Here is a 26,864-nt window from a genome sequence, read left to right as displayed (position 1 = left end):
TTCCCCTGCTCTACTCTTTCAATTTGCCCATTGTCCACATATTCCTCCCTCTGCTTCCTCTTTCTAGCTCCTTGCCTTTACTCTATGCTCCACTGTCATCTCCATCTTCTTCAGCCCGGTTCCATTTCCACCTATGTCCCCCCTGCTTCTTACATCATTCACACTCTCCTCCTCCCTCTCACCTGGATCCACCCATCTCCCACCAGGTCTTATTCCACCCCTTCCACCCCCTTCTCTCCACCTCTTTATACTGCCCATCTCTCTTTTTTTCAGTCCTGAAGGAGTGTCTCCACCCAAAACATTGAATGTCCATTTCCCTCCATAGATGCTGCCTGACTGCCTTTATGTCTAGCTCCAGATTTCTAGCATCTCTAGTCTCTTGTATCCCTCACTCAAGCTTCTTACAGTTTGGTGTCCTGTAGCCAGTGCACACTTCCACAATAACAAATGCGTATTGTTTGACTACAAAATGTAATCCTTAACTTCCAGCAGCCTGACACCTTAAATCTTCATCCCATCTCACTCTGAACACCATCTTTGGCCTCCTACATTGCTCCAACAAATTTCAATACAAGCTTGAGATACTTAAGACACCAATGAATTCAACAATTTCATAGCCATCCCAATCGTGCTTCTTCTATATTAAGCATTCAGGGGTTTGTCCCAGAGACACAAAAGATGGATATGCTAGAATCTGCAGTAACAAACAATCTGTGGAGAGGGAGTAGTGATATGTAGAGAAGGAATAACTTGATGCAAGGTTTAAACCTAAGACCTGGTTAATTCATCCAGTAGATTGTTGCTAAGAAAGTTTCTTTTCCCCACTATTTCAGATTTCATACTTCGCTTTCAACCCACACCTTCCCATAGAAAGTCTGTTATTCACCACCCTCTGTCAGCCAGCCCCACCTCTTCCTTCAGTCGTTCTTGGTCCCCACTCAATCACAAACATTTCCTTCAGTTCTCTCCACCTCTCCTTCTTTCTTCTGCAACTTCAAACTCATTTTATTTTAGTGCTGATGTAATTTTATCATCAGACATGTTAGGGAAGCACAGCGAGTCAGCTCATGGAGCTGCTACCTCATAGCTCCAGTAGTCCGTGTTCGATGCTGTCTATGTGCAAGCTGCATGCTCTCCCTGTGAACACATGGCTTTCCTTCACACCCCAAGGGCTGACAGGCTAATTGGCTATTTAAATTACTTCTAGCATGGAGAAGGATCAGGTGGCAGATCAGAGAGAGCTGACATAGGTTTGATAGGCCAAATCTACTTCTATGCCATAACAGGAAACTCCTCACAGATGATGACTGAATGTTTCCAGCATTTTCTGTTAATGTTTCAGATTTACTGATATGCAGTATTTTAATTTCACACTGGTACAGCAAGTTTGCAAGATTCATTTGCACAACCACATGCAACTGAGAATCATTATTTTTTTGTAGGAGGCACAACAGTCATTACTGGATTAGTTCTCCTAACCCTATGGACAAACTGTTTCCATGTTTCCTACAGCATTACAGTTTTCATGTATTCATTTATTATAGCCTGTTCCTTTTCAATGAGTGATGTCGTCCAATAACAAACACCAAACCTCAATGAAATCAAATCCCAAAACCAAGTCCCTGTGATGTGAATACCAGGCATGGGTAATATCACTCAAAGGGTAGGATGAGGCAGTCCCAAATGCAAAGATGACCTGAGAATGTGAAAAGTGTTGGGGAAATGTGTGGCACTGTGAGGCAGGCACTTAATCTTCTGCATAAATTTTAGCATAAATTCACTGAATCCAGTTCCTGGAATTTAATATTAAGAAACAGCTACAAAATTAACTTGGGCCCTGCACCTCATAGATGGGTGAACTATCTGACAATACCCATTTTGAGCTGAATTTGTAATCATTCTTCTGATAATACACAACATCCAGAAGGGAGATAGATACGTAGATATCTATGTTTCATTAGAATTATCTTAAGGGAAGACAGGAATGAAGCTAGTGAGGTGAAGGATTTTAGCAAAGTTAACCATACCAGAATCTGACTGTACAGTTGGATTATCTTCTCCTCTTGGCTTGGGCAGCTCTGGAAGCCCAGCTCCGATGTTGCAATGCCTATTGCTTTCTATAACGAATGGACCAAAAGAGAAATGTTTAAAAATCAATGAATGTTGGATATACAGCTTTGAAGTTCTTGAGTTCCCTGCTGCATCCTTGCTCTCTCCCCAACTTTCTATACTACCGGACCAACCCACCATGTAGGGCCTCATCAAATGTCTTACCTCCACATAGACAATGTCCACACCCAATCCCCTTGGTCATTTTTCCCAAATACTCAAATTCATGAGATATGATCTTCAACGAACAAAACTATGAATTTATCCCAAATAAGTTCTTGACTTTATAAATGCAAATAAACCCTGACCTCAGAATACCATCCAGTGACTTTCCCATCACTGATGCAAGGCCTGCCAACCTGTAGTTCCCTGGCTCGGTCTTGCAGTGCTTCTTGATTAAAGGCACAATATTAGTCAGTCCCCAGTCTCTTAGTACCTCATCTATGGCAAACAAAGATACAAAGATCTTTGCTTGGTCTCCAATCTCCACCCTTAATTCGCAGAATATCCACCTTTATGTGCTTTAAGACCACCAACGCCTCCTCTGTTGATATGCTTCAGGATAAGTGTTTTCTTCTCTACTAACATGAGAATCATTGGCCTGTGACTGCTCAAAGTGGAAAAGGGTCATTCAGGATGCTTCCACTCTCAGTGGTTTACCTTGGAATGGTCCAAAGTTTTGTGAGGCTTTCAAACCTAGGTCTCGCATTACAGTGAAGTTTATCTACCAGCAATATGCAGTTTTATATTCAATTGTCTTGGTAATAAACCCTTCCTTTGTATTTTAACAGTATGTATGAGCCTTAAGTCATTAACTCTCAGTAGAAAGTGGATGAACAGCAATTTATTTAATTATACATATGGGTATGTATCTATTTACATATTGCCAGGACTTTGGAGGAAATGATCCGTTTTAGCTAGATCTGAGATTGACTGCTTGAATAAGTACAAGCTGTCACTAAGCTGCCTCATGCACACACTCACAGAGCTGGCAGAATAATTTTGGAGTACTGGTGGGAAAATAGAGAACTTTATACAGCATCTTATTAAGAGCAAACCTCCAGCAAACTTCAGTTCAAGCTCCTAAAACCGATTTTATATCCTTTGGTTTACTTTTAAAGCAGCATTAAAGTTTGGTCAGGCCAAATTTAGAGTATTGGTTGCAGTTCTGGTCACCCATAACAGAGAGGATGTAAAGGCTTTGGGGAGGACACAAAGAAGTTTCACCAGGATGCTGCCTGTACTAAAGTGTATTAGCTCTAAGGAGAGGTTGGACAAATTTGGATTGTTTTCTCTGGAGCTTAGCATGCTCCAAAGTTCAAAGTTCAATGCAAATTTATTATCAAAGTACATATGTGTCACCATATACAACCCTGACATTTGTTTTCTTGCGGGCATACTCCGTAAATCCTACTCCTGCACCTATTTTCTATGTTTCTATGAACCAAATAGAATTAATGAAAGACTGCATCCATCAGGGCGGCAAACAAACGATGTCCAAAAGATAACAAACTGTACAAATACAAAAGAGAGAAAAAGTAACAATAATAAATACGCAATAAATATCAAGAACATGAGATGAAGAGTCCTTAAAAATGAGTCCATAGGTGGTGGGAACATTTCAGTGATGGACAAGTGAAGTTGAATGAACTTATCCCCACTGGTTCTGGGGTAATAACTGTTCCTGAACCTGGTCATATGAGTCTTGAGACTCCTAAACTTCCTTCTTGATGGCAGCAGAGAGAAAAGAGCATGACCTGGGTGATGGGGTCTCTGATGATGAATGCTGCTTTCCTGCGATTGGTGCGCTCAGTGGAGGGGAGGGCTTTACCCGTGGTGGACTGGCCATATTCACTACTTTTGATAGGATTTTCCACTCAAGGGGACATGCTGATGGAAGACCTGATAGAAGTTCATAAAATTATGAGAGGCATAGATAGTGTGAACAGCCAGAGTCTTTTTCCCAGGATGGTAATGTCCAATAGTAGAGGGCATGGCTTGAATGTGAGAGGGGAGATGTTTAAAGAGGATTTCATGGGAAATTGTTTTTACAGTGAGTGGTGGGTGCAAGGCATGGTGGTGGAAGCAGATACAATAGTGACATTAAAGGGACAATTTGACAGGCACATAAACATGCAGAAATAAGGGGATATAGATCATGTGCAGACAAATAATGTACTTTAAATTAGCATCATGGTTGGGACAGGCAATATTTGATGAAGGGCCTGTTTCTGTGATATTCTTTTCTAGGTTTAATGTTAATAAATAGGAATATAAGCATGTTAAAGGTCTATTAAAAGTATGGATACAGGAGCAGCTGTTTACACAGTCACTAGGGTGTGGGGAAGTTTGTACGTGGACAGCATGTGAATGGTTATTACAGAAAATGAATACTGACAAACTCAAAAGGTGTGAGCACTGTGTGTTGGGACTGAGAACTTAGTCTATAGGTTATAAGATGCAATGTTAACATTTGTATCCTGCACACTTCTGTCTGTTATAACTAGTACCTCAGGGTTAACAGAGGGTTTCTAACAATGCTGTCTCTGCAATATCTCCAAATTTGCTGGCTGGATAAGCAAAACAGCAAAAAGTCTCCAACTGTAGTTGGTTCTAATGGACAGACTACTTTGTTCACACGTCTAATGTTAGACTCCTGGCATAGGCATTCTGAACTCCATCATGGCAAAAGATTACCAGATAAACATTCCTGGAAAATGTGTAACCCCAATCGGTTGCCCTGGTTGAACCATATACTGTAGATGCTACGACCAAGAAAGCACATCTGTGCCTCTACTTCATCAAAAGGCTAAGGAAATTTGTTATATCCCCATTGACCCTCACCAAGTTTTTTAGATGCACCATTGCAGACATCCAATCTGCATGCTTCACACACGGGAAAGAGCCAACATAATCATGGACTCCTCCCACCCTTAGACTTTCTCACTTCTGTCCCCTCTCATCAGGCAGAAGATACAAGAGCTTGAAAACACCATGGTGGTGAGCCTGGACCACAAAGCTCCAGGACAGCTTTACTCTCACAGTTATACTGAGTGTACCTCTTGTGCCCTTGATCTCACAATCTGCCTTGTCATGACCTTGCACCTGATTGTCTACCTGCACTGCTCTTTCTCTGTCATTGTAACACTGTATTACGCATTCTATTATTACTTTTCCCTTATACTACCTCAATGTACTTAAGTTTTCATGGTATACAAAATGAATTTTTCACTGTATCTCAGTACATGCAACAATAATAAAACAATTCTATTTTCTCCTTACTAACATGGGAATCCCTAGCCAAAGTGGAAAAAGGGCATTCAGGATAGATGGTGCTGAGGAGGTCTAGAACATTGTGTCTCTTTGTTGGGAGCACATGAGCAGTCCAGTACAAGAATGAGTTCACTACCCCATCTTGCCCTGTTAGACACCTTCTTCAACTACTTCAGAACCCAACAAACTAAGGTGGGTTCAAGTTATCCTTGACATAATCAAAGTTCAAAGCTCATAGTACATTTATTATCAAAGTATGTATACACTATACAATCTTGAGATTTGTTTCATTACCACCCTGGGAAATACTGGAAGATGAAGGGGAAACCTGCAATTTAAAAAAGGAGGAAGAATAAAGGAAGTTTTAAGGAAGTTGGGGCTGCACAGGCCAGGAGTATTTTGAGGTTGGACAGGATAGGACTTTATTCCTTGAAGCAATAAGAGGTGATCTTATAAAGGAGTAAATAAAATAATGAGGGACATAGATAAGGTGAATTCACGCAGTCTTTTACACAGGGTTGGGGAGTCAAGAATTTAAGGTGAGAGGTGAGAGATTTAACAGGAAATTGAGGGGAAACCTTTTTACACAAAGGGTGGTGTGAATTTAGATAAGTTGCCAGAGGAAGTGGTTGAGAGAGCTACAATAACAACTTTAAAAAACTTTTCAGATACATGGATAGGAAAGGTTTAGATGGTTATGGGCCATACATTGGCAAATGGGACTAGCTTGGACTGGGCATCTTTGTTGGTCTGGTCCGTTGGACTGAGGGACCCATTCCTATGCTGTATGATTCTGTAACTGTTCGGCTGAAACCAGCCTAGATCCAACAGGCAGCTGAATACCAGAGCTCAGTGGGTTAATCTCACAATGTCACCTGCAAAAGAAGGGTTTCATCTTTGGGTGGAGTCAGTCCTGGGAATAGGTCAGTCAGAATGCTTCCAAACAAAGGTACATCTTCAGCCAGGAATTTGGTCACATTTGCATCCTTTAGTGCGTTGATGAGAATGTGTGATTCATCAGTGTGGTTCAGTGACTTCTTCGCATCTCTAAAGAGAAAATAACATATTAAATTATCAGAGGAAATGCTAGATTATGGGCAACATACTGGAGGAAGTCAGCAGGTTAGGCAACATCTGTGGAGGAAAATGAAGTCTTGGCCTGAAACATCAACTGTTCATTTCCCTCCATAGATGCTGCATGACATGCTGAGTTTCTCCAATGTCTGTAGTATTGCTCCAAAATCCTAGCATCTGCAGTCTCTCTTGTGTCCCTAAATTAGAGACTGCAGCTTTCTGCCTGCTGTAATTACAACTCAGAAAGTGATAATGAAATGAAATTCACAGAGCTGACATGAACACTTGCATTTATAATCATTTTGCTATTACATTAACCTTTTCAATTCTGCAAACAGCTTCTATTGCTAGGTAACTGTTCCAATAGTTGACTAGACTTCAGTAAAACCCGGGTAATAGTCACATAAACAGATCAATCTAGATTATCTTTTGGGTTAGGGTCACATTGGCAGATCAGACCATGGTGTCTCCTGGGCAACAGTTATACTGGCAGGTCAGACTATGAGCAGGTTGGCCTACACTATCTCCTGGGTAATACTAATTTTTTAAAAGATTTAAAAGGAAGCATATTACCCAAATGGTAAGAATATTCTACCTTCCATTCCTTACTCTGCTCTCCCCCACCCTTTTTGACATTCTCAACTTCCCATTTCCCTGTCCACAAAAACTAAACACACCCCTAGAATACTGAAAAACAGAATACTGAGTACTTACCTGTAAGACAGTCACCCCTTCCCTCCCTCCTGACTCTTTCTCCATGTCACAGAAGTTTATAGCATAGGAACAGGTCCTTCAGCCCTAACTCATCCATAATGGGCAAGATGCTCACCTAAGATCACCCCATTTGCTCACATTTGGTCCATATCCCTCTACACCACTCCAACTTATGTACGTACCTGTCCAAATGTCTTTTAAATAATACAATTGTACCGCTTTCCCTAGCAGCTTATTCTATGTATCCACCATCCTTTGCGTAAAAAACTCGAATCTTAGGGCCCCTTTAAATCTTTCCCCCCTCCATTAAACCTTCACCCTCTAGTCTTAGACTCCCCTATGTTGGGAAAAAGACTTTGATTATCCGTCTTATCTATGCCCCTCATGTTATAACTGCTGTAAAAGTCACCACTCGGCCTCCTTTACACCAGAGAACACAATCCCAGACTGTGATTCCTGCCTCATAACGAACGCTGTCCAGTCTTGGCAACATCCTTGTGAATCGTTTCTGCACCATTTTTAGCTTAATCACATCCTTCCACAGTATGGCAATCAGAAATGCAGACAATGATTCAGTGACAGTCTCACCAACATCCCATACATCTCTAACATGATGGCCCAACTCTTGTACTCAGTGTCCTGTACAATGAAAGCAAGTGTGCCATATACTTTCTTCACCACTTTGTTATCTGTCACCATTTTCAAAGAATTATGTACTTGTACCACTAGGTCTCCGTTCTACAACACATTCTTGGGTTCTACTATTTAGTGTGTAAGTCCTGCCCTTAACTTCCCAGAATTTGACACTTCGCATTCAAATGAGTTAAACTCCATCTGCCATTCCTCAACCCACTTTCTCATTTGATCTGGATCCTACTGAAATCTTAGACAGCTTACTTCACTGTCCACTACAACTCCAATTTTGGTCATCCACAAACTTACTAATCATACCAATTCCACTCTCATCCAAATCATTACTATAGATGACAAACAGCAGGGGATCTGGCACTGATCCCTGCCACACTCCACGGGTCACAGGTCTCCAATATGAAAAACATTACTTCATTACCACCTCTGACTCTTTCCACAAAGCCAATTTTGTGTACAACTGTCTAATTCACCTCGGATCATGGGATTGCATCTTCTAGACCAATCTACCATATGGTACCATGTCACCTAAAGGATCCAATTTGCCTGCCATTGCAGGTGTGTCAAGATATCAAACTAATTAGCACATGTAGTGAGCCTGAAAGACATGCCTGATGTAAAAATTCAGTAAAAAGTGCACAGGCAAGGGGTAACAGCTATACAGCTAAACATGGAGCTCTCACTGAGCAGATGGTTAGCACCTGTACTTGAGTGAAAGTATGTACCTGGGTGGTTTACTGAACTCAGTCTGGGTTACCACCCTCACTGACAAAAGCTGAAATGCACCGAATATTTGCTTTGACTGAACATTCTGAGAACTGTAGATCAGTTCTCCACTCAAGCACTGTAGAATTGAGGCGAATCCTACCCCCTCCTGACACAATTCAGTCACAGCATAACATCTTGGGAGAAATGTACTCAAGGTTTTAGAAATGATCAGGCAAAAATAAGTCTCCAGCTTATTTAATGTTCTCCCACAGGGAGAACATGTTCTTTCACACTTCCTTTTGCTGTGCCTTTCCATGGCACTGTCACTCAGCACACATTGCAGACTGAAATAGAATCAGAAAATGCTGAAAATACTCAGTGGCTCAGAATTATCACTTTCAGATTTTGAGCATCTAGATTTCTTGCATTTTGGTTTAAGTTACCATGACCTTTCTTAGTGATTGTTATCCTAGGTGATACTGAAAGCTGACCTGCCAGTTTGACTATCAGCAAGGAGACATACTGGCCATCACCCCTCTCTCATCTTAGTCCTCATGAAGGGTTTCAATCTGAAACACTGATGATTTCTCCCATCAAAGCCTTCACCCCCAACCCCACAGAGCTACCATGACTCCTTTATTTCTTACAATTTATTAGAGACACAAGAGACTGCAGATGCTGGAACCTGAAGCAGCAAACAATCTGTTGGAGGAACTCAACGGGTTTAGCATGTGTGACTGTCACCTGGGAGATTCCCTAGGCTGACTTGCCCATGTGCCTTTTACCTAGGATACACTGTGACTACCACTTGAGAAAAACTGTGGACATGTTCATGTATCTGCATTCCAGGAGAAACTGTATTACCCTGCATTATCAGACTGGCATGGATAGTTGTCTCCCCATCCCAGTTACCTCCTATTTAACCCAGACTGACCCTGGTTAGCTGCCTCCCTCCTAGTTACCTTGGTATTTTCCTTTAGAAGAAGGTATAGGTTTAAGGTGAGGGCTGAGAGGCTTAGAGGGGATTTCATAAACTCAGTGTAATACAGCATGGAAGTAGGCCGTTGGCCCATTTTGTTCATCCCAATTGTGTTGCCCAGAGAGCTAGACTAATCAGCCCATGTTTAGTCCTTAGCCCTCTAAACCTCTCCTATCCATGTACTTATCTAGATGGCTGTAAAATGTTGCTAATGTGCAGTCACCAACCACAAATTCTGGTAACTCATTCCAAATATGCATCACCCTTTATGTGAAGAAGGTGCCCCGATATCTCTTTTAAATTTCTCATCTCTAATCTTAAATCTATACCTTCTCATTTTTAGCACACAAGAAAAGGACTATGTGCTTTCACCCTGTCCATGCACCTCATGTCTTATATGGTCTATCAGGTCGTCCCTCAATCTCCTTTGTCCCAGGGAATAAAATTTTAATTTCCACAACCCCTCCTTGTAACTCAAGTTCACAAGTCAGGCCACATCCTGGTATATCTTTTCTACAATTTTTCTTATTTAATAGCATCTTTCCTAAATGTTGGTGACCAAAATTGTTCATTGTGCTCTAACATCTGTGTAAGAATTTTTCACCCAGGGTGGTTGAAATCTGGACAGTACTGCCTATGGGTAATGACAGAAGATGCTCTCATGACACTTAAGTGGTATCTTGACAAGTACCGGTACTTGATTCCACCAAGGCAGAGAAGGACATGGGATAGCTGCTGGAAATGAGAATAGTATAGATGGGTACTCAATTGTTAGTGTTGCACTTGGTGGGCTGAAGGGCCGACTTCCGCACCATAGGACAGCATGACACTATATGGGTGACCACAGCATTAAGGCAGTTCAGTAATAGGAATTTGTCCTATCAGAAATCAATGCCAAATATTGATTGAGCTAGAGTATAGAACTTCACTCCTATGAGATTTACGTGAAAAAAGTAAATAAATAAACTTTGTATTTTTTCAGCTTGCCTTCTTTTACAAAAGATGACATGTCTTCACATACCTAATACGTACAGTTTTCTAGGAACACAAAATCCCTTTTAATAAAAGAGTCAACTATACAGTAATTTAATTTAATCAAATTCACTATAGTTGGGAAGTTGTATTAGATTGATATAATTCTTTGATTCAAAAAGGATGGAGACAGTGTGAGGAAAACAGGATAGGAATGTGAGAGCTCAAAGCTAGTCACTGAATCAAGGCAATTTTAAAATTAAAGGTAATCAAGTATTAAAGCAGTCTTAAGAAAGGGAAAACATGTGTGACCAACTTACTAGGGTTTTTTGAAGGTAGCATGTGCTGCGTATAAAGAGGTACTGGTGGATGAACTGTACTTATATTTCATAAAGGAATTTGATGAGACACAACATCAAAGGTTATTGCAGAAAATAGTCTACGGTGTAGGAGGTAACATATTGGTGAGAATAAAGATTGGCTAACAGGAAGCAGAGACTAGTTATAAATTGGTCTTTTTCTGGTTGGCAAGTTATTGCAAGTGGCAGGCTACAATGAATCATTCCATTGCTCTCAATATCTTAGTTTATAGAAATAACTTGAAAGCAGAATCAGAATCAGATTTATTATCATTGACTTAGATGATGAGAAATCTGTTGTTCTGCAGCCACAGTACAGAGCAAGGACACAAAATTACAATAAATTATAAAAATAAAAAAATACTGCAAACAAAAGGAATGTTTAGGTAGTGCTTATGGACTGAAAATATGGTTGCTATATTTTGCCACTGACATGTAGATAGGTAGGTTAATAAGCTATGCTGATGATGTCAGGAGGATAGAAATAGTTAAAAAACTATCTATCCCTGTTTTAAACATAATCCACAGCCTTACAGGAAGAGATTTTCAAAGACACACAGTCCTCTGAAAGTAGAAAATTCACCTCAACTCTGTCTCAAATGGGCAACTCATTATTTTAAGCACTGATACATACTCCTAGATTCTTCCAAAAGAGAAAACGCTCTCCACATTCACCCTGTTAGGACCTCTTACGGTATTCCTTCTTCTGAATACCACTGGATTAAAGTTAGCCTTTCCTCATCAGACACCTTGTCCATTCTAGGTGTCCAGTTGAGTAAACTTGTTTCCATCTTCCTTAGGTAAGGAGTCTAATATGTATAAGAGTACTCTAAATGTGCACCATGCAACTGAGGGATAATTTCCTTACTTTTGCATTCAATTTTCCTTGCAATTAACAGCATTAGCTTTCCTGATTATTGGGCTGTACTTGCATACTAACCTTTTATGAAGCATGTAGTAGAACACAAACATCCCTCGGCATCATTTGTATGCAGTTCTATGCATTGTGTGCAATGCTGGTCACACTATTACATCAAAGATGTGGAAGCTTTGGAAAGGGTATATGGGACATTTGCCAGGATGCTGCCTGAATTAGAGGGATGAACTCATAAGAAAACCTGTGCAAATTTATGTTGCTTTCTCTGGAGCATCAAAGACTGATGGGAAACCTGTTATAAGTATATAAAGACATGAGAGGCATTGAAAGTGTAGACTGTCAGAATCTTTTCTTAGGTTAGAAATGTCAACTACTGGAGGATATACATTTTAGGTGAGAGGGGGGAAGTTTAAAAGTAATGAGTGGAGCAAGTTATTTCAGAGAGGGTTGGTGCTTGGAATGGGCTGCCTGGTGGAAGCAGATATGATAGTGGTGTTTAAGGAGCTTTTAGACAGATACAACAACATGTAAGGAGTGAAGGCAGAGGTCTTTTTTGACTTCAGAAGATTACCTTCTTGGCGCTCTGCTTCAGAGTTACAACGCTGATCATGGGGGTCCCTCTGACAAACCAGTGAGATGTAGTCACTTAGTGCAGTCATCCTCTACTTAGGTTAACACTTACCTAGCCTCCAATGCTCTCTTCCTCTTCCCTGCCAGCAGTAACACAGACTTTATAGACCGCATTCCAAAGTCATAATGGTCCTGCAGAGACAGGAGGGATTGATGAGTTCCTAGGTTAAAAATAAAGCCAGGCTTCCTTTATTTTGACAGTCTGAGCTGAATCTCCACCTTCCAATCTTCTTTATATACCACATCTTAGACAATTATTCCCAGCAGGATATTATAGAATCCCTGAGTGGTTACAGTACAGGAGTACGTTACAGTTCTGTGTAAAACAATCTTGCCTTGTCCTCAAAAAATATTACAAGGGACATAAGGGCAACTTTTTTTACACAGGAGGTCGTGGGTATACAGAACCAAAGGAAGTGGTTTAAGTGGCTTTAATTATAATGTTTAAGGGACAGATACATACATAGATAAGAAATGTTTAGAGGAATATAGGCTAAATGCGGGCAAATGAGACTAGCTAATCACTATCACTAACCCTAATTAGCTTTATCATTGCACCTGTGCATGTAGCTCATTGTGCATACGTCAATAAATTAACTTTGAGCTCAGATGGTCAGAGTGGATGAGTTGGGCCCAGTTTCCATGTCGTATCACCCTATAACTCTAGTTCAAGACCCCAGGAGCCTCTATCAGTCTCTGTAGCTGAGCCCATCACAATTGCAGAATCAAGGCAAAGATGATACTAACATCTGGGGCTGCTGTAACTCCAGCAGAGAGTGCCCAGGGAACCACCAACATGAACATCAGTAAACCATAAAAGGAGACCATGTTATCATGTCAGAATCTGGGCACTCAGGACTGGGAGAACGTCCTGTAGTCAAGGAGATAGCTGTATAACATTAGCTCTGAATGTATGTATTCATTGCCATGTAACTGACTGGTCAGGGCCTCAAAGGGATCTGGTGTTGAAAGGGCTAGATCAGAGAGCTGATGCTGGGAGAATGTGACTCCTTACCTGCTGAGAAAGCTGCTGGCAGGCGAGCTGGTAAAGATTGATGACCTTTCCAGAGAGGGACCTGGCTGACTTAAAGCCCTGAGAGAACAACGTGACTTCGGCAATGAGCTTGGCGTCAGGCACCATCATGGCAACTGGTCTAAACAGGGACTTTAGGTTGTCTGGCAGCTCAACACGTCCCTTGTACCTAAAGCAGGGAAAGAAAAATCCTGCTCCAAATCTGTGTCAGGAATGCCCAGAGGGCAGGTTAACAGTACAGGGGAAAAGAGAACACACTCACCCCACAGGTCATTCTAGAACATACTCACCCATTAGATTTAATATCACTGCCATATGTTGTGAAAATTGTTAACTTAGCAGCAGCAGTACCATGTAATACATAATAATATAGAAAAAAAGTAAATCAATTACACTATATATATATGGATATTGAATAATTAAATTAAATATAGTACACAGAAATAATATTTTAAAAAGTGAGGTAGCATTTATAGGTTCCATGTCTATTTAAGAATTGGATGACAGAGGGGAAGAAGCTGCTCCTGAATCACGGAGTGTGTGCCTTGAGGTTCCTGTACCTCCTTCCTGACAGTAACAATGAGAACAGACATGTCCTAGGTGATGAGGGTCCTTAATAATGGACACTGCCTTTCTGAGGCACCGCTCCTTAAAGACATCTTGGATACTACAGAGGCTAGAAATCAAGCTAGAGCTGACTAATTTTACAAATTACTGTAGCTTCTTTCGATCCTGTGCAGTAGCACCCCCCCCCCCCCATGCTCTCCACAGTACATCTGCAGAAGTTTGAGTGCTTTAGGTGACAAACAAAATTCCTCCATCTCATAATGAAATATAGTTGCTTTCTTGCCTTCTTTATAGCTACATTGATATCATGAGACCAGGTTAGATCTTTAGAAATCTTAACACCTAAGAACTTGAAATCGCATACTCTCTCCCACTTCTGATCCCTCTGTGAGGATTGCTTCGTGTTCCATCATCTTACCCTTCCTGAAGTCCACAAACAACGTCTTACTGACGTTGAGTGCCAGGTTGTTGCTGTGATACCACTCCACTAGTTGGCATATCTCGTTCCTGTATGCTCTCTAGTCTCCATCTGAGATTCTACCAACAATGGTTGTATCATCAGCAAATTTATAGATGGCATTTGAGCTATACCTAGCCACACAGACATGGGTATATAGAGAGTAGAGCAGTGGGCTAAGCACACACCCCTGGGGTGCACCAGTGTTGATCGTCAGCAAGGAGAAGATACTATTATCAATCCACACAGATTGTAATCTTCCAGTTAAGAAGTCAAGGATCGACTTGCAGAGGGAAATACAGAAGCCCAGGTTCTGTAGCTTATTGAACAGGACTGTGGGAATGATGGTGTTAAACACTGAGCTACAGTCAACAAACAGCATCCTGACATAGGTGATTGTATTGCCCAGTTAATCTAGGGCTATGTGAAAACCTATTGAGATTGCATCTGCCATAGACCTGTTGTGGCAATTGGCAAATTGCAGTGAATCCAGGTCCTTGCTGAGGCAACAGTTGATTCTAGCCATAACCAACCTCGCAAAGCATTTCATCACCATAGATGTGAGTGCTACTGGACTATAGTCATTAAGGCAGCTCACACTACTGTTCTTGGGCACAGATCAACATACTGTGACATTCACCCCTCAGGTCATAGTGGGACATCCATTAATCAACATACTGTGACACACTCACACCACAGGTAACACTGAGACTCACTAACACCACAGGTTGATACACAGACACACTCACACTGCAGATTGAGACTACAGCACACTGACACACTCAACCTACAGACCATGCTTCCTTCCACAGCCCCAACACAACACACATACAAAATCAGACTTACACAATAAACTTTCCCATTCCTACAGAGCACTAACACTGTAGACTGTCTCACAATCTCAGGATCATCTTCACAGGTAGTCACACACACACATCACCAGCAGCAACCCTGCACACTAGTCTTCATCAGTTAGGACAATGACTGTAGGAGTTGGGACTTCATGTTGCAGTTGTATAAGTTGTTGGTTTGGCCACACTTGGAATACTAAGTACAATTTTGGTCACCGTTATAGGAAAGATGTGGTTAAACTGGAAAGAATGCAGAAAAGATTTATAAGCATTTATAAGCATTTTGCCAGGACAAGAGAGCCTGTGCTGTAGAAAGAGCTTAGCCAGGCCAGGTCTTTATTCCTTGAAATGTAGGAGAACAGAAATTTATAAAGTCATAAGGAGCATAGACGTTGGATGGAAAAAGTCTTTACCCTAGGGTGGAGCAGTCCAAAACTAGGGGCATAGTAGAGTATGGAGCAAGGTATCAGAGGAAAAGGTTGAGTCAGATTCAATAGTATCACTTAAACACTTGGATGTGTACTTTCAGGGTTGGGCTTAGAGGGATAGGCCAAACACAGGAAATTGGGACTAGCTGGGTGGGCGCTGTGATAAGCATAGAGTTGTTGGGCCCATGAGCTTGTATCTGTGACTCTATGACTCTAGGCCATACCCTTTCACATACGACTCACCAAGCAACACCATAATCACATCATCCTGAAAACAGAGAAGTGTTAAGGGCACAGGCCATTCATCCCATTTATGCCATGTCCTAGCCCTTTCTCTCAAAAGTGAATAACTTCCAGGGAAAATCCAGAGCTGTGCAATCTCAACAGGCACTATTTCTATTCCCCTGCAGGCCACAAATACCAATAATCACCATTTTCTGTGTGAATTGCTTTTCACCATTATATCTTTTGCACATTTTAAATTCAAATCCCTTGGTTCATGAGCAGCAGCATACTAATGGAAATGGCTTCCATCTATTCACCTCTTTACTGCCCTCTGTATTAAATTTCACCTGTCACTTGTCAATTTTTCTAAAATGTTGCACTGTTGAACACGCCCTCTATTTTAATATTCCCACTCTATTAAACTCTTGTATGCACCTCTTTTATGGAAAAGATGAACTCTTGATGTTTCAGACTACCTGTCATGGCTGGTGTACTTTACTTGCCTTTCTGCACTGCATTTCCCTTGTGACTGTGTAATGCCCTGGTTAAGATTTCTACTGCAATGTTATAGGTATTCCATCTTAGCAGTTTTCTGCAAAAGCAGTGAATTAAGCTGATAGAATGTTTTGGTTTTGACAAAAGAAAAGAAGCCCTGTTGTTCAAGTTAGCAATGTTGTGTCAGCTAATCAGGATGGTGGAATCTGGAGAAGTTTCTAGAGGGAACGGGGTGCAGAGAGATTTGTGATGGACAGTAGGCTGTTTTGCTCAAATCTAGGTTCCTGTAATCAGAACATCACGACGCTCCTGTTTGGTTGAACCCCAAATCATATGGAACCTAGATGAATCTTATTTCTGAAGGTGGCCCTCTCACACTGAATCACATTGCTGTTAGCAGAGCGAGCTAACAAGCCAAGTTTGCATACTTGAGAGAGTATTGTGTTGCATACCATAATGAGAGAGCCACAACTGTAACATTCTATATTCTGGTTTTCTTTTCCTGCTATACTACCTTAATGCATCTTTCACAGAATGATCTGTCTGGCCACAAGCAAAATTCTACACATAAACATATCTCAGAACATGTTACAATAATAAACAAATTTCTATTTACCACTTGCATGAAGGTCTTGCCATCCTGTACTTGCCTCCAGTTTTGTTTGAAATTCTACCCAATCTATTTCTCAAGATATTGATAAATATTAAAATAATACTGATCCTTTGGGAGCACTACTATCCAGCTGCTTCCAGTCCAAAAACCAAGACTAGTGCAGACCTTTGCTGTATTTGCTGATCCCTGGTCCATGCTGCCACTAACCTATTATTCTATGGTTCACAATTTTTGTTTATTCTGTGTGAATCCACTTATCTGGCAGTAAGTAAGCCTGTCACACTCAACTGACAGTAACACCACAGATGGACATCCAGATCAATGATCATAGACCAAGCCAGAAAGAGCAGACAGAGGTGGAATGAATTCTCTCCTGAGTTTGAGCCCATCGCCTGAAAAGACTTGTGTCATAGTCATAGGGCAATACAACCCTACAAGATATGAACTGTTTGTGCACTTTGTATAATGACTTTTGCCCAGCATTTTGAACATCAAGTCTCATCACAGACCATACACAAACCTCAAGGTTACTCAAATAACCAATGAAATAGCAACAGAAAAAAATCCCAGTAAAGCAAAATCCATTCACAAAGGATGAATGAGGAAAATATTCAGGTTAAATCTGGACAATCACCACCAGGGGAATGGTCTCACTCAGTCTGTTCACTAACACTCAGAATCATTCACGTCCAGGTATCCAACAATGGAAAGAGAAAGACTTGTGTTCTTACATCAGCTTAATCTATTAAAATGTTTTACCAGAACTTTATGGGAGTTTTACCATACAGGATCTGTTAGTAATGAGTTATTAGGACAGGTAACTAAAGGCTTGCTCAAAGACAAGGTTTTAAGAAGTTTCTTAAAGGAGAAGAGAAAATCACAGAGTAGATTTGGGTGAGAACTCAAGAACTTAGATCCTTGCCAGTTAAAGTCATGCTGCTAATTGTGGACGGATTAAAACCAACATGAGCAAGAGCCCAGGAGTGGAAACCACAGAGATCTCAGAAAGTAATAGGGCTAGAAGTGACCACAAGATGGGAAGAGGGTTACCGTGGAGTGACCTCCAACTAGGATGGGAATATAATAGTTATGATAATAGCAGTTCAGAAATCATTACAGTTCACATGCACAGAATGACAAGCCCTGGGTACAAGTGGTAATTGGTAATTGCTACATTATGGCCATATTTTCTGAGATACATTCATTCACTTTGTATTGCATCTATACAATCAAGGCACTACAAGAGGAAAGAATGCAGAATGTAGTGCTAGTGTTACAATTACAGCAAAAGTGTGGTATAGAATGACAAATACAATGCAAAGGCCAAGATGAGGTATAAGGAAAGATCAAGAGTTGATGTTTATCGAATAAGAAGTCTATTCAAGAGTCTTATAACTGGGGACATAAGCTGTCCTTGAAGCTGGTGGTGCATGTTGTCAAGCTTTTGAATCTTCTGCTTGAGGAGTGGAGAAGAGAGAATGAGCAGGGTAGGAAAGGTTTCATTATATTGGCTGTTTTCCTGAGGCAGCTGCAAGTATAGACAGAGTCCACATAGGGGAGGCTGGTTATGTAATAATCTGGCTGTGTCCACAACTCTGTGCAACTTCTTGTAGTCTTAAGCAGAACAGCTAGCATATCAACCAGTAATGCATTGAGGTAAAACCATTAGAATAAGTTCATCTATAGAGGGCACAACAAAAAAGCTGGGCAACAGTTGGGTAGAATATTCAAATCCAGAAGCAGTAAGAGAAATCTAAGGATTTCAGCAGTATTGCAAAGACCAATGTTGCTATGAAGTAGAAAAATTAAGCAGCCTAATGATGGAGCTAATGAGTTCAAAATATCTTAACATCAATGGAAGATGGAGGATGAAGAGTCTGGATCAGTTTGCAGAAAGATGATGAGGAGGGAATGGCAATAACAGAGATTACTTAAAAACATAAATCACTTCACAAAAAATTGTTGGTTAACTTCTAATCTTGCTCAAACTACATTGTGACATATATAGTTTCACTGCAGAGGATTAGCGTAGAAAGACTTAATCCTGTGTAAACTGAACAGAGGCAGCAGAACTTTATTATCAAGACAACAGCTGACATCAATCCAGGAAGTACAAACCAAGGAAAAGGAAAACAGCAAAGCTTTAGAAAAATGGCTTTGATAGAAAATAAATCTACTAATCCAACTGAATTAAAGCACTAAACTATGTGTCTCAACATCAAAGTCTCCTTCAACACCATTTGAAAGTGAAAACAGAGTTTAATGTTGGTCACTAAATCAAATCAAGAGGCCAAGAGAGGGGATAGACTTGGAGTGAATTTGTGACCAATATTTTCCTGACTCTTCCAACAGAGATAATGCATCTCTCCTTTGTCTGGTGGAACTGGTCCTCAATAATATCTCCTTCAGCTCCTCCCACTTCCTTCAAACCAAAGGTGTAGCCATGGGAACTCGCATGGGTTCCAGCTTTGCCAACCTTTTCGTTGGCTACATGGAACAGTCCACGTTCCAAGCCCTCACCAGTACCACTCAGCAACTCTTCCTACACTACACTGACAACTACATTGGTTCTGCTTCCTGCACCCATGCTCAGCTCATTGATTTCATCAACTCTGCCTGTCTTCAAATTTACTTGGTCCATTTTCAACACATCCCTCCCCTTTCTCGATCTCCATCTACTGATATCCCTTATAAACCCACTGACTCTCACAGCTACCTGAACTATACCTCTTCCCACCCTGCTCCTTGTAAAAATGCCATCCCCTTCTCTCAGTTAGAACCATAGAACCATAGAACATTTAAGCACAGAAACAGGCCTTTTGGCCCTTCTTGGCTGTGCCGAACCATTTAATATAGATGACAAATAACAATGGATCCAGCACTGATCCCTGTGGCACACCACTAGTCACAGGCCTCCACTCAGAGAAGCAATCCTCCACTACCACTCTCTGACTTCTCCCATTGAGCCAATGTCTAATCCAATTTACTACCTCACCATGTATACCTAGTGAATGAATCTTCCTAACTAACCTCCCATGCGGGACCTTGTCAAAGGCCTTACTGAAGTCCATGTAGACAACATCCACTGCCTTCCTTTCATCCACTTTCCTTGTAACCTCCTCGAAAAACTCTAATAGATTTGTTAAGCATGACCTACCACACACAAAGCCATGTTGACCCTCCCTAATAAGACCCTGTCTATCTAAATACTTGCAGATCCTATCTCTTAGTACTCCTTCCAATAATTTACCTACTACTGACGTCAAACTTACCAGCTCCCAGATTACTTTTAGAGCCTTTTTTAAAGAATGGAACAACATGAGCTATCCTCTAATCCTCTGGCACTTGAGCTGTAGATACCGACATTTTAAATATATCTGCCAGGGCCCCTGCAATTTCAACACTAGTCTAGTTCAAGGTCCAAGGGAATACCCTGTTAGGTCCTGGGGATTTATCTACTCAGATTTGCCTCAAGATAGCAAGCACCTCCTCCTCGTCAATCTGTATAGGTTCCATGACATCACTACTTGTTTGCCTTATTTCCATTGACTCCATGCCAGTTTCCTTAGTAAATACAGATGCAAAAAAGGGTCTGGATCAGTTGGATCAATCCACTAGGAAAAGGGTTCCTCTTGTCCTCACCTACCACCCCTCTAGCCTTTGCATCCAGCACATAATTCTCTATAACTTCCACCATCTCCAACAGGACCCCACCATCAAGTACATCTTTCCCTCCTTTCTCCCCACTTTCTGCAAGGATCACTCCCTACATGACTCCCTTGTCCACTTGTCCCTTCCTACTGATCTCTCTCCTGGCACTTATCCTTGCAAGCGGAACAAGTGCTACAGCTGCCCTATACCTCCTCCCTCACTACCATTCAGATCCCCAAGCAGTCATTCCAGGTGAGGTGACACTTCACCTGTGAGTCTGTTGGGGTTACTCCTGTACCCAGTGCTCCTGATGTGACCTCCTGTATATTGGTGAGACCTGACATAGATTGGGAGACTGCTTCGCCGCACACCTTTGCTCCATCCGCCAGAAAAAGCAGAATCTCCCAGTGGCCACCCATTTCAATTTTACTTCCAATTTCCTTTCCAACATCAGTCCAAGGTCTCCTCTGCTGCCACACTCAGGCTGGAGGAGCAACACATGATTTTCCATCTGGGTACACTCCAACCTGGTGCAGGAACACTGATTTCTCAAACTTCTGGTAATTGCCCCCCCCCCCCCATCTTCTTCACCATTCCCCATTCCTGTTACCCTCTCTCACCTTATCTCCTTACCTACCCATGTTCCTCTCCCTTCACTTTCTCCCAGTGTCTTCTGGCCTCTCCTATCAGATCCCTCTTTCTCCAACCCTTTATTGCTTTCACCACTCAAATTCTCAGCTCTTTACTTCACCCCTCCCTCTCTCCCACTTTCACCTATCACCTACCACCTTGTACTCTTCCTCCCCTCCCCCACCTTCTTTCTCTGACTTCTCCTCTTTCCTTCCAGTCCTGATAAAGCATTTCTGCCCAAAACTTCAACTGTTTACTCTTTTCCATAGATGCTACTTGGCCTGCTGAGTGCCCCCAGAATTTTGTGTGTGTTGCTTTGGATTTCCAGCATCTGCAGATTTTCTCATGTTGGAGACAATGGGAGTTTATCTACCTACACTGCCTCCAGCCTTCCTCAACCAGTATATGATCTTTACATGTGTAAATCAGTTATTTATTGAGAGGACTAGACAAGGGCTAATGTTTGTTTATGCAAAAAAAGAGGACTGAAAACACATCTGTCAGTATCATTCAAACTTTGAATGGACCACCCACAGCTGATGAGCTGCTGCTCTTTGGGCAGTGACTCCTGTCTGATTAAATTGTGTCACAACTTCTTTACTTCTTCAAGTCTTGGAAAGATATTTCACCTCTGCTCCAGTTTCTCTGATCTTTCACCTCTAACACTTCCCTCTTTCATTTCTATTTTCTATTTTTCTCTTTCTTTCTCTCTCTCTCCATTATCACCCATGAATCCCTCCTCTTCACCACTGTCAAAATTTCACTCTCACTCTCCATCAACTATTCTTTTTATTCACCTGTTTTTTATTTTCTTTTTTACCTCTTTCTCCTCCACTTCCTCTTCACCCTTTGTTTCTCTCAATCCTCTACCTTCTGCAGTTAGTTCTTTGGGACCCAGAGTTTAGGTCACTTTTGTTAAGAACAAAAACTGGAACAGTCCATGGATTGGGAACTGGGTTGAAGATCTGGAGTTAGATATTCTGGACTTAAAGGTACAGGAAGTTAGAGAAGGACTAATGCAACATCAAGCATTTGGAGAAACATGGTCTAATTAGACACATTTAGCATTGGGGCAGGTCACATTTGACTAAACTGATTGAGATTTTCCAAGGAGGTGACAAAGGTGATGGATGAAGGCAGAGCTGTGAATTTTGTACACATGGATTTTAGTAAGGTATTTAACAAGATTCCACATGGTAGGCTCATCCAGAAAATTAGTAGGCACAGGATCCAAAATTGGTTTGCCCAGAGAAGACAGAATGTAATTGTGGATGATTCTGGACTGAGGCCTATAACTAATGTTCTACAGAGATCTGTATTGTGAATTCTATGGTTTTATACACACTGTATATATATGATTTGGATGAAAATATAATAGGTTGCATGAGTTCATTTACAGAAAATACTAAGACTGGCAAAATTGGTGTCATTGTGGATTACATAGAATATTGCAAAAGGATAGATCAGCTTAGATCCACAGAACCATAGAACACTACAGCACAGAAAATAGGCTATTTGGCCCTTCTAGTCTGTGCCGAAATTTTATTCCGCTAGTCCCATTGACCTGCACCCAGTCCATAACCCTCCAGACCTCTCCCGTCCATGTACCTATCCAATTTATTCTTAAAACTTAAGAGTGAGCCCGCATTTACCATGTCAGATGGCAGCTCGTTCCACACTCCCATCACTCTCTGAATGAAGAAGTTCCCCCTAATGTTCCCCCTAAACCTTTCCTCTTTCACCCTAAAGCCAAGTCCTCTTGTATTTATATCTCATAATCTAAGTGGAAAGAGCCTACTCGCATTTACTCTGTCTATGTCCCTCATAATTTTGTAAACCTCTATCAAATCCCCCCTCATTCTTCTATACTCCAAGGAATAAAGTCCTAACCTGTTCAATCTTTCCCTGTAATTCAACTCCTGAAGACCAGGCAACATCCTAGTAAATCTTCTCTGCACTCTTTCAATCTTACTGATATCCTTCCTATAGTCAGGTGACCAGAACCGCACACAATACTCCAGATTTGGCCTTGCCAATGTCTCATACAACCTCACCATAACATCCCAACTCCTATACTCAATACTTTGATTTATGAATGCCAGGATGCCAAAAGCATTCTTTACAACCCAATCTACCTGTGACACCACTTTCAGGAAATTATGTATCTGAAATCCCAGATCCCTTTTTTCCTCCGCACTCCTCAGTGCCCTACCATTTACTGTGTATGTCCTACCTTGACTTGTCCTTCCAAAATGCAATACCTCACCCTTGTCTGCATTAAATTCCATCTGCCATTTTCTGGCCCATTTTTCCAGTTGGTCCGGATCCTTCTGCAAGCTTTGAAAGTCTTCCTCGCTGTCCACAACGCCTCCAATCTTAGTGTCTTCAGCAAACTTGCTGATCCAATTTACCACATTATCATTTAGATCATTGATATAGACAACAAACAACAATGGTCCCAGCACAGATCCCTGAGGCACACCACTAGCCACAGGCCTCCAGTCTAAGAAGCAATCATCCACTACCACTCTCTGTCTCCTCCCACACAGCCGATTTTGAATCCAGTTTACATGTATCCATTTCCATGGATACCTAGTGTCTGAACCTTCTGAACTAACTGCCATGTGGGACCTAGTCAAAGGCCTTACTAAAGTCCACGTAGACAGCATCTACAGACTTTCCTTCATCTACTTTCTTGGTAACCTCCTCAAAAAACTCTACAAGATTCGTTAAACATGATCTACCACACACAAAACCATGCTGAATATCTTTAATCAGCCCTTGGCTGCCCAAATACTTGTATATCCGATCTCTGAGAACACCTTCCAATCACCAGCCTATAATTACCTGGTTTATTTTTGGAGCCTTTTTTAAACAACAGAACAACATGAGCTACCTTCCAATCCTGTAGCACCGCACCCGTGGCTAAAGACATTTTAAATATTTCTGCCAGGGCCCCTGCAATTTCTACACTAGTCTCTCTTAAGGTCCAAGGAAATATCATGTCAGGCCCGGGGGATTTATCTACCTTTATTTGCTGTAAGGCAGCAAGCACCTCCTCCTCTTTAATCTCTGTATGTTCCATGACACTACTGCTTGTTTCCCTTCCTTCCATATATGCTATGCCAGTTTCCTGCGTAAATACTGATGCAAACAAACTGTTTAAGATCTCCCCCATCTCATGAGGCTCCACACATAGATGACCACTCTGATCTTCTAGGGGACCAATTTTGTCCCTTACTATCCTTTTACTCTTAATATACTTGTAGAAACCCTTCAGGTTGACCTTCATATTATCTGCCAAAGCAACCTCATGTCTTCTTTTTGCCTTCCTAATTTCCTTCTTCAGTATTTTCTTACATTTTCTATACTCTTCAAGTACCTTGTTGCCTACACCTGCTATACACCTCTCTCTTTTTTTCTTAACCAGATCGCCAATATCCCTTGAAAACCATGGTTCCCAATGCCTGTTAACTTTGCCTTTAATCCTGGCAGGAATGTGCAAACTTTGCACTCTCAAAATTTCACCTTTGAAGGCCTTCCACTTACTGAACACAGCCTTACCAGAAAACAACTTATCCCAATCCACTCTTCCTAGATCCTTTCTCATTTCCACAATAATTGGCCCTTCTCCAATTTAGAACCACAACTCGAGGACCAGACCTATCCTTATCCATAATTAACTTGAAACTAATGACATTATGGTCAATGGACCCAAAATGTTTGCCTACACATACTTCTGTCACCTGACCTGTCTGGTTCCCTAACAGGAGATCAAGTATTGCATCCTGTCTCGTAGGTATCTCTATATATTGATTGAGAAAACTTTCCTGAACACATTTGACAAACTCCAAGCCATCTAGCCCTTTCACAGTGTGGGAGTCCCAGTCAATATGCGGAAAGTTAAAATCCCCTACTATTACAACTTTCTGTTTCTTACATCGGTCTGCTATCTCTCTACAGATTTGCTCCTCCAATTCTCTCTGACTATTGGGCGGTCTATAATACAACCCTATTAGTGTGGTCACACCTTTCTGGTTCCTCAGCTCCACCCATATGGCCTCTGTAGACAAGCCCTCTGGGCGGTCCTGTCTACCCACAGCTGTGATATTTTCCCTAACTAGTAATGCCACTCCTCCCCCTTTCATCCCTCCCCCTCTATCACGTCTGAAACAATGGAACCCCCGAACATTAAGATGCCAGTCCTGCCCCTCCTGCAGCCAAATCTCACTAATAGCAATAATGCCATAATCCCACGTGCCAATCCACGCTGTAAACTCATCTGCCTTATCTACAATACTCATTGCATTGAAATAGGTTCACCTGAGAACATTTCTATCATGTACAAACCTTTGATCTCTGTCTATACATACAGTCCTCGCATGATCTTTATTCTCCTCCACCTCACTATCTGCTCTAACACTCTGATTCCCCTCCCCCTGCAAATCTAGTTTAAACCCCCCGGAGCAGCACTAGCAAATCTACACGCAAGGATGTTAGTCCCCCTCTAGTTCAGGAGCAAACTGTCCCTTTGGAACAGGTCCCACCTTCTCTGGAACAAATCCCAATTGTCCAGAAACATGAAGCCCTCCCTCATGCACCATCTCCTTAGCCACGTATTTAGCTGCATTATCTTCCTATTTCTAGCCTCACTAGCACGTGGCGCAGGTAGCAATCCTGAGATTGCAACCCTGAAGGTCCTGTCCTTCAACTTTGAACCTAACTCCCTAAACTCTCTTTGCAGGACCTCCGCCTCCTTCCTATCCACATCATTGGTCCCTACATGGACCATGACATCTGGCTGCTCACCCTCCCTCCTGAGAATACCGAGAACTCGATGGAGATATTGCGGACCCTGGCACCAGGGAGGCAACAGACCATCCAGGATTCTCGATCTCTCCCACAGAACCTCTTATCTGTCACCCTAACTATTGAATCCCCTATCACTATTGCACTCCTCTTTTCCCTCCTTCCTTTCTGAGCTGAGGGTCCAGTCTCGGTGCCAGAGACATGACCACTACAACTTGTCCCTGATAGGTCATCCGCACCAACAGTATCCAAAACGGTATACTTATTGTTGATGGGAATGGCCACAGGGGTGCTCTGCTCTTTCTGTCTATTCCCCTTCCCTCTCCTGACAGTCACCCAGCTACCTGCCTCCTGACTTTTAGGGGTGCCTGTCTCCCTGAAACTCCTGTCTATTTCTGCCTCTGCCTCACGAATGATCCAAAGATCATCCAGCTCCAGCTCCCTAACTCAGTTTGTCAGGAGCTGCAGCTGGATGCACCTTTTACAGGTGTAGTCATCAGGGACTACACCCTGTCTTCCCATATGGAGCACTGGACTGCCCTAATTGCTGCCTCCATTACCTATTCCTAAGTTAATTAAAATAATTAAAGGAACTTACCCGGCCTTACCTCACTGGGAGCAAGCTCGTCCTCAGCCTTTGCAGATATTAGTGGACAAGCGAAATATGATGTTTAATCTGGGTAAATGTGAGGTGCTACACTTCAGGACGCCCAACATAAAGTGAGAGTACAACATTAATAGCAGGATCCTTAACAGTGCTGA

The 26,864-nt window shown here is 41.8% G+C and overlaps 1 protein-coding gene across 1 annotated transcript in view; it reads right to left on the bottom strand.

Annotated features, from left to right (window-relative positions):
- LOC140732660 (dynein axonemal heavy chain 6-like) overlaps positions 1-26,864 on the bottom strand; it is a 549,473-nt gene that overhangs the window by 299,985 nt on the left and 222,624 nt on the right. Inside the window, 4 exon segments of the mRNA XM_073055353.1 lie at positions 2,028-2,117; positions 6,258-6,429; positions 12,396-12,475; positions 13,359-13,545. Coding sequence (XP_072911454.1) covers positions 2,028-2,117; positions 6,258-6,429; positions 12,396-12,475; positions 13,359-13,545 — 529 coding nt within the window.

The sequence above is a fragment of the Hemitrygon akajei genome, chromosome 9, assembly GCF_048418815.1.
Source record: "Hemitrygon akajei chromosome 9, sHemAka1.3, whole genome shotgun sequence".
In the NCBI taxonomy this organism is placed as follows: Eukaryota; Metazoa; Chordata; class Chondrichthyes; order Myliobatiformes; family Dasyatidae; genus Hemitrygon; species Hemitrygon akajei.
The sequence above is the reverse complement of the archived record's forward strand: the minus strand, read 5'-3'. Positions and strand labels throughout refer to the sequence as shown.